Source organism: Centrocercus urophasianus, unplaced genomic scaffold (assembly GCF_019232065.1).
Source record: "Centrocercus urophasianus isolate 14NV4802_14NV808 unplaced genomic scaffold, USGS_Curo_1.0 seq_11, whole genome shotgun sequence".
NCBI lineage: Eukaryota > Metazoa > Chordata > Aves > Galliformes > Phasianidae > Centrocercus > Centrocercus urophasianus.
In genome coordinates, this window is record NW_024884253.1 from 11,907,163 (window position 1) to 11,919,465 (window position 12,303).

General features: G+C 41.1%; 1 protein-coding gene across 6 annotated transcripts in view; it reads right to left on the reverse strand.

The window, feature by feature from the left end:
• Positions 1-2,027: 2,027 nt before the first annotated feature.
• COL14A1 (collagen type XIV alpha 1 chain) overlaps positions 2,028-12,303 on the reverse strand; it is a 117,960-nt gene continuing 107,684 nt past the window's right edge. For 3 of the 6 annotated variants that reach the window (XM_042833376.1, XM_042833357.1, XM_042833350.1), the window contains 3 exons: positions 5,268-5,345; positions 4,276-4,431; positions 2,028-2,927 (listed from right to left, as the gene is read on the reverse strand). In XM_042833376.1, coding sequence (XP_042689310.1) covers positions 2,602-2,927; positions 4,276-4,431; positions 5,268-5,345 — 560 coding nt within the window. In that variant the 3' untranslated portion in view covers positions 2,028-2,601. Of the gene's footprint in view, positions 3,494-4,275; positions 4,432-5,267; positions 5,346-12,303 lie in introns of all 6 variants that reach the window. The other 3 variants (XM_042833367.1, XM_042833395.1, XM_042833385.1) reach the window with 3 other exon arrangements.

Genomic DNA, 12,303 nt, shown 5'->3' on the forward strand with positions numbered 1-12,303 from the left:
ATCTGCATTTTGGAACAAGATAAGGTGATAAGGAAGTGCTGGAGGACTGCAGAGCACCAAGAACAGTGTGCATTTCAGGGGCAACACCACCTCACCAGAGACATTTCTCAATTGTTTTTCTGCATAGACAGTCTTCAAGCCAAAGTCGTGTAAATAAATGAATCCCTTCATGTTTTCTATACTGATTTGTTATCTTCCAATTTTTACAGCGGTTGGTGAGGAAAGTCTGTGTTTCCAACACCCATTTTGTTGAAGCAGTGTAGAGGAAGCAAAACAATGCTTTAGGTATGATCTGATTTTATATGCATTTCTTCAGCCTGTTGCTCAGGTTTATCCCATTCCTGCCCATAGAACATGCAAGGCTACACTTCCACAACAGTAATGAAACTTAATTCAATCCTGAAAGCATTCTTCAAAGGTTAAAATAAACACATTTTGTGCAAGAATACAGTACGTAATTTGTAGGTAAGATTTGGGTGACGTCAGCCATACATTCATGTGCTGCAAACTTCACGGTCGGCAACTTACATTTCTTAGGCTGTCTGGAAGAATGCAAGACACTCCTGATGGTACAGTGACTGAATTCTGGAGAAAATACTGAGAGCTGTGTCTGTGTCTCACTCTCTTTTGGCAAATGCATAAAGCCTGAGTATTACTTTTATATGTCATAGTAGCCATCAAAAAGTTAGTTTTGCATCTGCAACAAGTTGACATGGAGCCAGTGCTAAATGAAGCACTCTGGTTAGCAGCTAACGCCATCATTAAAAATGTAAAGCACAACTCGTATAATTAAAGCTTGTCCTTCAGGATATAAATTAGAAAATTGTAGTGGGAATGCCTAACCAAGAAACACTCTCACTTTGCTTAATCCACTGCACATAGCCTCCCATACACAGTGATGGCGAGGATGGTTGCGTGTGCACTGTGGGGCTTCTGTCCTGCAATTTGAGGGGGCTTGGAGACAGGATGGCTGCTGGGGAAGCACAGGGAAGATGACGCCTGCCTTGCAGCACTGTAAAGTGGAGTTAATCTGGTTAAAGGTAAAAGTCAGTAAGTTATCTACCTTATACTTTAAATACAAGTCTGTATTGGGAACTCACATTTATGGCAATCTTAATCACCCTTCTACAAGAAAAGTGGTGAGATTTAGGGCTGGGAAAATCAGTGGGAAGACAGAAACAACATAGAAAGGAATACAGCCACGTAGCAGGAAATTGCCCTGGGATATACACAGCCACGGTATTAGTTGCATGTGTAAATTGTTTGTGTTATTAATGAGGCTGACTTCTGGGCCAGAGAACTTGAGATTAATACAGTAAAGGTATGCAGCTGTCTCATCACCAGTTTCTCTTCTTTGTCACGAGCTAAGAGAGCTTCTGGCAGTGGCCAGAAGCAAAAGCTGACACATCCCCTCCTGCGATTGAAGAGGCTGAACTTTGTCAGGGGCAAGCAGGAACCTGGTCCTGGAACCCACAGGTCAGCCTGTCTAGGGCTCTGTAGGGCTGGATTAACAATACTTAAAATCCATGACTTCATTTTAAGTGTATGCACATTTTTGACCTTCTGCTTTAAAACTTCCTTTGTTTCTTAGTCTCAGTAATGTTCAAAGCTGTTTATTGAATCACTTTAGAAGTTGTCTGCTTTGTTTTAACCTCATTAATAGCTTTGTTATTCTCAAGTGGTTGGGTTGTTGTTTTTTCTTTTCTTTCTCTCATTTTTAGGTGATCCAAGTGGCTTTTGCAACCATTTCTTCCAGGCTTTTGACTTTGGCACGTTAATATCCAAAATCTCACATCCACAGAAGGGACAGCTTCCTTATCTCATATTTCATCTCCCCACTTCTTCATACATTATATAAATAAGGCTAAATATTCTTTCAGCTGAGTGCCTGTAACCTTTACAATAAAACCATTGTACAAAAGTGCTGGAAAAGGAAAATATGTTTTCTTCTCTTTACATTCTGTCCCCTGAAGATCTACACTACTGTTCCAAGCTAAAATCAGTCAAATAAATCCAGAATCAACACATAAGAGCTTGCCACTTTTATTTGCATACAAAACAGAAATGAAAGAGGTTCACAATAAATTATCAGTGTACTCCCACAGAACATTCTTGTGTGTTTGCATAATGTGGGTTAAAAACAAATACCGTTAAGATAAGACTTCTTTGTGAAAGGTTTTAAGGAAACCTGATAATGTACTTTTGTCTGGTGAATTTAGTAGTGTTACTCTGCTAGTAAAAGCAATTCATCCAAAACTAACAGAACACAGTCAGCTGCAAAAATTTGGGTAACAAAACATAATCTTTGTTGAACGGTTCTATCTACACCAACTAACCAGATGCATTTTTTCAGATACAGCTTGAATACTGTACTCTGGAGAAAGATCTGAAAGTGATCTTCCATCATCATCTAGCACTGACCCACTAACATACTAAGTTTCTGGCATGCAAGATAATTTTACCTTTATTTCTTGTTTCAACTGGTCTGGTACATGTATTTTTCTTTAATAAAGAGCCTGTAAACATCTTCAATGACAGATCAGGCACCTGGACAAGGGGCCAAATACAGATGCACATAAAATATTTCCCTTTCTAAACAGTTCATTGAGAGGGCTCTTTGCCATTTTCCCTTTTGTGTTCCAGAGTCTTGATGCTTCTTTTGGCTATCTTCCTTCTGAAGCGACTAATTCCAGGGGATCTCAGCTCAACGGCTTCCATCTCTTCTCGAACGGGAGTAAACTCTGGTTGAGCAAGATGAGGTGATGGATAGGAGGACTGGGAGTACGGGGATGGTAAAGGGTAGGACCCGTGAACTACGTACGGCTGTTGCTCACCATCATAAAGGTCCTCAGGGTCATAGATTTGGTAGGAGTTATGTGGCAACTGCACTACTGGGATGTCTTGATCAGTTGGCTCACCGTATCCACCTTAACCCACCACCACCAAGAGTATTCATATGGTTAACACAGGAGAAGGGGAGCAGAAAATTGAAGCGTTCATTAGGAAATTGACACATATATATATCTTTTATACATAGAGAGAGCGTGTGTGTATATATATATATATAATCTTTAAATACACATTTTTTTATTCACATGAAGGAACAGTGAAAACATTTAAGAAAATTAATAAGCTGGAGCAATTGGAAACCCACCAACATACAGCCAAGTTAGTTGGAAACCACCACCAGAATTTGTCTTATGTCCAGTTGTAATACTGTGCTTATTATACACTGCACAATCTGCCTGCTTTAGCTTATTCCAATTATGGGCTGGAATATATGATTAACGGGCAAAACGGGTCAGACAATAGCTTTTAGCAGTGCAAGGAAGCTAAGTGCATGTACAGCAGCTAGCAGGTTCATTAGTGGTAGTCAATATCGATGGAAAGCACAGAGCAGTTCAGCATCCGTATCTGACCTTCAGCCAAATGAGGACTGAACCAGAATGAATCTTTCACCTTCTGGATTGGTAGCCATTGTAAGGGATTGGGCCTTAAAACAGGAAATGAACAACAGGAAAGGGAAGTGAGGAAAAAAGGATAGGAAGAGACGACAACAAAAACATTCACATAAGTAAAACATACAAATCACTTCACGGGCAGATTAAACTGCAAACATCAAACAAATAAGCCTTATGCATAACGTTTGTAGTCACTAGTCATTTACTAAAACAAATTTCAATTTTAGGCTGGACAACATCACTTTTGATAACTGTGTTAACTTCTTCCCTCAGCCTCTGTGCTACAACAGACAAGAAAAGTAGAATACACAGAAGATACAGAAAGAATCATTTTCTCCAGATTGCTTCACTTGTTAATGACAGACGTGCATCCCTGTTCCAGGTTACACTGGGCAGGTTTAGTAACGTTCATGCTCTCATGCCATGTGGAGGCACACGGAAGAGGAAGTGGAGAAACACGTTTTAACAGCTAGAGATGTACGGCTCTGCTGTCGCCAACATTAGGAGGTGGGATTCAACACACAGAACGTTCAGGTGGAGCAGGCTCGTACAGTTACACACACACAAGACAAAACCCAATACACTTCCTCCATTCACAGGCCCAAATCAGATGGTGGACTCCGGCCACTGTGCTGCGGGCACCTTTGGTTTGTGGGCTCATTCCACTAAATTCAGCAGCACTGGACGTGTGTGTTTTTACGGAGCTAATCACGTTTTAGTGCAAGGATCCCCAGTAGCCTCCATCTTACTTTGGCTGTTAGAAGGACACGCTGTGTTTCCTCGCCCCACCTCCCCCCACGCGCAGCCTACTCACCTCCCATACCATAGCCAGCACAGGAGGAGGGGTCACAGTACCCCGGGGGGCCGGCGGGGCCCTGGGAGCCAGGGGGCCCGGTGTGACCAGCAGGGCCTCGTGGGCCTGGAGAGCCTGGTGGGCCCGGGCTGCCAGTTCTGCTCTCGCCTGGAGGTCCTGCATAAAACAGGGAGACGAAACGTGTGACTAGCATCTCTCACAAGGCAGTGGGTCGATCGCCTCGGCAGTGCTGCAGGCCTGGTGCTAGGAGACGATGGCACAGAGCTCGCTACAAATATGGCAGATGGCTCGAGCACAGGGGCTGCGCCTCTCTGCTCCAGCTCCCCCACACGTGCTGAGGGAAAGGCTCCAAACTTTTTCCTGCTCCTGACAAGCCTCTTCTCTGGCTGTTGCTTTGTGTTCCTTGCCAAAGACAGCTCTTAGCCAGATATTTATACTAGTATTTCCAAAGCACAAACGTTTCACCAAGTGTCAGACATTTGGAAAGGCAGTTTCATGGGGGGAGGACTGCATGCATAGGTCTCCCTTTCACCCACACTGCTTCAATACACCTTCTGGGTAGCACTGTGCCTTGATATTGATACTCTAATGGAAAGAACATCCTAACAAAGTCAACGCAATTTTATGCATGTTTCACCCTCCGTTTTTCAGGGACTAACTATAACTTTCTTTGATTAAGGAGCTAAATTAATACACATTTCTCTTCAAGTTACAGTTGACCTTGAATCATTGAAAAGACAAATGCAATTAATCCAGATTAATTTTTACCTATCAGATGTCATCTCTGAAAAGGAAAACTGATGTGACTGACGATACCGTTGTGTATCACGTCACAACGCCATATTGCACAGTACAAACGTTACAACAGCAAGGTGTCCAATGACTGATGCCTCTGCAACATAAGCCTTCGAAGCAGAGGGTACAGCCATGAAATTCTTAGGTGCTTTGCAAATGGGCCAGGGGAGCCCAAAGCCACTTATTAACGTCTTTACCTGTAGATCCGGGTGGGCCTCGGGGTCCTTGAGTTCCAACACCTGGATTTCCTCTGTCTCCTTTCTCACCCGGTAAACCTAATGAAACAGCACTCAACAGAGTCACGTTTTGAACAAAGCTGTGCAATGTTCATTATTTAACTGGGATGTAGTTCCACATTCTACTTTTCACTTAAAAACACATGCAAGAGGAGATAGGCGGTAAAAATAAACACCTATTTGGCTCTTTTTTCCTCCCTTCTCTGATAGCCTCATGAGGGGATCACAGCATTCCTGAGGCATTAAACATTCCTGCTGCCATTGTGTTTGCTTTGAGGTGTCATGTAGGGGCATAGGCCAATTTCCCAAAGGCACTTTCCTTCTGGAAGAGTGCTCCTGGGCTAATACCAAGGTACAACTACAGTGAGTGGAAGAATCCTCAGAACTTCACAAAGCTGTCTACAAACTACCGCGTGGTCCAGAAAAACAAGCAAACAAACAAACAAAAACACCCTAAGCAAATATTTAATCATAGAATCACAAGGTTGGAAAGGACCTGCAAGATCATCTAGTCCAATTATCCTCTCATTACTCTTGCTACCACAAGCCACTAAACCGTATCTTATAAACGCTCGTAATTATACAACCTTCTTGAAATCCCTTCCAGAAGTCACCCACCAGTCATTCAGCAGAAGATGGTTCCACACATAAATGGAGAGAGTTATTATGGGTTACTGAAAGGCCTCAGGCTGCTAAAATGCAAGAGAAGTCTCAGCACAGATGGAATCTGTCCCCCAATTGAATTCCAGTCTAAAAGCTTTGCAGTCTCTTGATTTTCCATTTGCTCGTGGCCCTGAATTGCTAGCATTGGGTCTGATCTGTGAAGAGCACAGATCTAGTAATGCAGACAAGGCACTGCATTCTTCCAGCTTTCCATCACCTTCTATCCTACCATTATGGCATCCTATAAAAACACTTTCTATATGTAGCGATCACAAAGAGTGGTATCGAACTCAAGTAGGTGTCAAAGCTGCAAATTCCAGACCATGAGTTTCCACCGGCGACTTGGAAACTCTCATAAAGTCTGTGTTTGATTTGGATGGTTTAAAGACAAAATCCAGGCTGGTTTGTGGGACCTTACCCCCTATTTTCCAGACCTCCCAATGCTGGTAATTTCTCTCACTGCTTCACAGCTTCCATGCTCTCAGAATGAAAGCTGATATAGAGCACCTTCATAAAAACAAATCAGACAGATAAAAAGTGCTGCTACCCTTGATGAGACATGCTCTCCAATTTCAACTAACAAGCTGCTTCCTTCCCTCCTGTTTAGGTAGCTGTTGCATCTTAGGGAACAACCACTGGAGGACACCTCCAGGTGACCATGTCTGGACCCTTGTTTATGCAAGGAGCCACATAAGATTTTTTTCTTCCTAAGCAAGGTTCTGATGGATGCAATTAAGAATAAACTTTAAATGTGAAAACACTGTAATAAAAACTCATCATTCACAATGTATTGCCCTCCATAAGTTGTCAAAATAAGGATTTGCTGAACAGCAATCTGGTGGTGCACATTTGTTAAGTTGGTTGCTGGGCTTTTGACAAAGGTATAAGCAGAGGCGGGGAGTGGAAAGCCTAAGTGTGAACACTGAGAGTCACTTCAGAGCCCTTTAACCTGTTGGCATTGTCCTTACACTGCACAGAGCTGCACATTGGAAGTCAGCCCACTGAAAACACTGACCCCACTGAGAGCAGAGCCTGCACCGTAGGCAGCTTTAACTCCATCTTCCCACTCCTTGTGTGGTTTAGTCTGCTGCCTCCTAAGACAAGCAGTATGCAGGTCTCATATGGACCCAGAAAAATGAGTTCTCTTCGTGTTTTGAGGAGAGGATATAAGGAATTGAAACAGAGACAGTGAAATCTGTAGTTCCTGCAATCTCTTCTTCAGCTGAAGTCTTCAGGAGCATCTAGTCCTCCCACACAGCATCTTCAGGGACTGGACAAGCTTAAATCACAGTAGGGAGAGCATTCACATGCACATTATGTACTTGTCTACCTATCTAGCAATATAGATAAACATCTGTACACTAAATACGTAAATGACATCAGTGTTATGATCCCACCAGTTACTATGATCACCAGGCCATGCATGAGATCTATAGAGCTTGGTGGGGCTTCTCTCCCTTTCATCAGCTCTTTCATTCTCCAATTTATATGAGTCCACCTGAAAAAGCCAGGAGCTCATTCCAAATCCAGACAATTGCATCAGATAGCTCTGCCATGCTGACACCCATCCCCTGGGCAGGCTCTGTAGCTTTTCAGGTGCACGGTGGAATATATATGAAATCCAGCTACTGCATTTCCAGAAATTCTGGCTGTCCAAGTGTACACAATCCTGATACTGTGGCTTGGATGTACAACTGCATGTTCTCCTCTCCCCAGTGTTTCTGCCAGCTTTGGATGCATTAGGCCAGAAAGATGAGGAAAAATTTACCAGGGAGTTGGAGACCTTGTTTCTGACTTTATTCCAAGATCTGATATTGAGCACAGAGGATTATCAAACAGCCACGACAGCTTGTCCCAGTGGTAGCAGACAGTGAAAAAGGAATTCAGTTTCAAATGTCTTCTCTAGCTCTGCTCCAGTTACTCACTCGTTAGAGCTTCATTTCAGGTGATTTGAGTGCATCTCTCCTATCAAAGATCCCTCACATCTTGTTTGTACACCACTGCTTTCTCTCAAAACTATAATAGTTCCCTCCTGCCATTTTGCAGGTAGACAATGAGCAACCTCTGGTCAAACTCAAGATCACTGAGATCTCACTGAAGGTGAAGGGGTTTTATGTGTTTTTATTACTCTGGCATCTCAAAATTTGCCAGCATTTTTTCTTCTGGAGTTCTCAGCAATGCAATACATGAGATTCCTGCTTTCAGAGTGTTCTTTTTCAGTCCAGTATGAGCCTCCTATTTTTAATGTAGATTTAGTTAGTATACAGATTGCAGATTCAATCTAAAATGCTATTCAGAACTTTTGATGAATGACTGCATTGCACCACGCACAATTTATGTAGGAAATGGGCCTAGGTGCTAGAAATATGCTCAAATCCACATTTATAATCCTGGGAGAACCTGTCAAAGCCACATCTTCTGTTACCAGCAATTGAATTCTACCCATTTTAAATATAACATTCTTACGCACACCTCTTGTCCTGCACTGTAAATGCAGTTTCCAGATATCTAAAATTTGCTTAGCCATGGTTTGCTTTAAACATATAGAAAATGTCTTCAATTGCAATGCCCTACTTTTGTTGCAGGTTTTTTAACAATGTAAATTCATCTAAATTTATTTTTTCATACATGCCCAGTATGAATTGCTCAGCATTTACAAAAAGCAAAGTGTGTTTGTGTGAATTGCTTCCAACGTAAAAAGATTGACCCATGATAACCATCTGGAGTCTGCACAGATGCTTACCAAGAGGATCATTGTTTGTGTGACTCTGTGTTAACATTAAATAATGACTTCAAAGGCAAATGCCTTTTCAAACCAGAGCCTTCCAAGCACGCAGATACTATTCTTTATACACACATGTAGACACATCCATACGTGATGTTCCCAGGAGAAATCCGAGTAAGAAATGGTAAAAACAGAACAAGCCTACTCAGGCTAATCATAAAATATTCATTGTGGAACAAGTTATGAAGCTCTTGCACGGGGTCAAACTTTCTTTAAAGTCACATGGATATTTAGTTCCTAAAGCAAACATACTGCAGGCCAGGATACAAGTTTGCATCAGGTTTCTTTCAGTTTGTTTTCCAGAAAAGTTTATCCAAGTGAAAGAGAACATAAACACTGAAACAAGAATAACCTCAATTTTAACTCACATGAGTTAAAATTGAGCTCTCTATGAGCTCCACTAATAGACTTTCCACCACAAGTCTTTAATGAGAGTAAGTTAGCATTCACAGCATTCTCTTGGTCAGAGTTAATGGCTCCCTCTTATCAATGACTGAACATTCAAAATCCTCCCATTTATTTATTTATATATCTTGAGGCATTCGTGGCATTTTATTTAAAGCACGCGTATAGAAAATCAACCAGAAAAGACATCATTCTCCATGTAGGTTCTTGCAATGGCTAATTACTGTGAGGGTTAAAAGTCTGTATCAGAAATTGTCATTTGAGTTAGAGTTCTTCAAATCCTAGTAATTATTTTCATGTTGTGCTCTGGACATACTTCAGCAATACTCTGTCTTTCCTTCTCCAAGTTAACTGGTTTTTTTTTAAAGTCTTGTCCTCATCCAAAATAAGCAATGGCTTGGGCTCAGCCCCATGGAGATCACAAGCAACTGAAATCAATTATATCCAACTCTGCTCAAGATCTCTCTGATAGCATCAGTTATTAAAAACAAAACCAAGATCATGAGCACATTCTCTAGAAAAGAAAATTAAATGTTTCTCCTCAAAGGAAAATGTTAACAATCGCTCTTTAAGAGAAAACTGCATACTGCAACTGAGAAAAACTGAACTCATACCTAAAGTTATCCTTTTTTAAAGATGTATAATTGTATTCCTAATGTATAACAAGACTAGATTTTCTTCTTTTCTTTTTTCTTTTTTTCTTTTTTTTTTTTTTTTGTCTAGAAGAAGCTGAAACTGGAAATAAAAATATTTGACTCAACTGGCAAAAGTTTCATTTAATTCCATTGGAATGCTGCCATCAGAGCCATAGACATGGGCCTTTTGATAACACGTTTAAGTAACTCTTTCATATAAAGCCAGAATGCAAATACAGATGAAGCTGTACTTGAGCACTGTGGCTTTCCAAGTGACAGTGTATGTATTTGTAGTGTTTCAGTAACAATGAGATGGAATGAGTAGCCATTAAGTTGTGTGCATCGTTTCAGCACACAGCACAATAGCAGAAGTCCAAGGAGTGGTTGAACAAGTACATTTTCTCAGCTTTTGAAAGCTAGAAGTAAATTGGCACTCAGAAACCAGACACCAGTTATTTAAGTTCCAGTTCACAAACACCAAATCAAAACAAAAGCTGTTGGAATTAGTTAAAATAAAAATGGAAAACGGTGTGTGAACTAGTAAAAATAACAGAAATAAGTGCTGCAAACAATCACTTTAGATATGTCTTTTTCTGTACTCCTCCATTTGTGCAAATAAGTAGGGCAAAAAAATTCTAGCAATTTATCCAGGGTTAGGTATTATAACAAGTAAGACAATGTTGCCTCCTTAATCACTCATTCAGTGGTCTGTTAAGTCACAACTAAAATATTAATACATAGGGACTGCTAGAGATGTTCCTTTTCACAGTATTAGAAACCTAAGTAATAAACGCACCATTGTGATCCCATCCATTCACCAACATCTACACTGGAAAAAAAAAATCTTAGGAGGCAAAAGACACTGCAAACAGAATCTGTCAAGAGAATGAGTTATCCTTTCTCATCGAGGTGGTCTTCCTTGGAATGACTGGCTCAGTGTATTCCTAGTGCGATAATACATTCAGGAATGGGACACTGTGCACCTAGAAGTTCAAGTGGAGGCTCCTAACAGAACTCAGACACTCTCTCAATCCATCTCCCTCCAAAAACGTCGGATTAACACTTGGCAGAATGACAAGGTAAACAAGGAAAAGAAGCTATCAGCCAGGCAAGTTAGCAGGGAAGTACACTTATTTCAAAACCTTTGACTGCTGACATTTTCCAGTAAAGCTCTCTTCACGGCATAAATGTGAACCAGTTCCACATGTTGCTTTCAGAAGTTCCCACTTCTCACAGGCCTGCAATGAATGGTTGGTGGGCAGGGGAGGTAAGAGGAAACGTCTAGCTACTCCTGACTTTTTCTCTTCCTGCTATAACACCTTTCCAGTCAGTTCAGAATAGTACTAGCAATTATAGTGCCGCAATTCCAACAGTTTGAGAAAATAAAAGCAACCAGGAAAATGAGTGGCTCTTTTTTTCCTCCTAATGTCATTATAGTATGCTCTTGTGACACTACTGTCACTGTTCCAGTGTATTAACTGTGCTTAAGGATGGAGACTCATCTGGCACTGTTTTTGAATTAATTTCATATACATCCAAAATGCTGGTGACATCAGTAAAAACAAACACATTGCTCACAAAGATTTCCAAATGGTTGGCTGGAGATCTTCATCGACTATAAATTGTGACTCGCTGAGCAAGTTAAATGCAAGCAGTGCTTTAGAACACAGTGAGGGATAAGTTTTGAGTCCATATGCCCTTCTCTCTGCAGTTACTAAAAACTAAAAAATTTCCATCCAGAAGCAGAGCAATTTTTATCTACTAATTCACTGTATGACATGTAATTAGAATGAAGTGAGTATTGGGAGCATAGAAGAAACTTCCAATCCATCTCCACAAACATGGTAAAAAAAATAAGTATTACATTTTACTGCTGTGTTTTGGGTTAGCTTGGTGCACCCTATTGGAAAATGGAAAGGCAGGGGCAGGTCCTGCCTGACAAACTTAGTGGTCTTCTATGATATCAATGAACAAGGAAAGAGTCACTCATGTCAGCTACCTGACATCAGTAAGGCCTCTGACATGCTCTCCACAACATCCTTCTCTCCAAACTGGAAGATATAGGTATAGGTATATAGGTGTAAGTATATATATAGACATATATATAAAAGATATATATATGGGTGGACTGTTCATTGAATGAGGAACTGGTTGCAAGAACATACCTAGAGAGTTGTAGTCAATGCCTCTAGATGGAAATAAGTGACAAGTGGTGCCCCTCAAGGGTCAGTACTGGAACCAGTGTTCTTCAATATGTTTATCAATGACATCAACAGTGGAATTGAGTGCACCCTTAGCAAGACTGCAGATGACACAAAGCTGCATCGTGCATTTGACATGCTCAAGGGTTGGGATGCCATTCAGAGAGATCTAGACGGGCTCAAGCTGTGTGTCGAGGAGAAATTTGTGGAGTTCAACAAATCCAAGTGCAAGAACTGGCACTTGGGTCATGGCAACCTCTATAAGAACAAGCCAAGGGATGAAAGGATTGAGCACAGCCTTGCCAAAA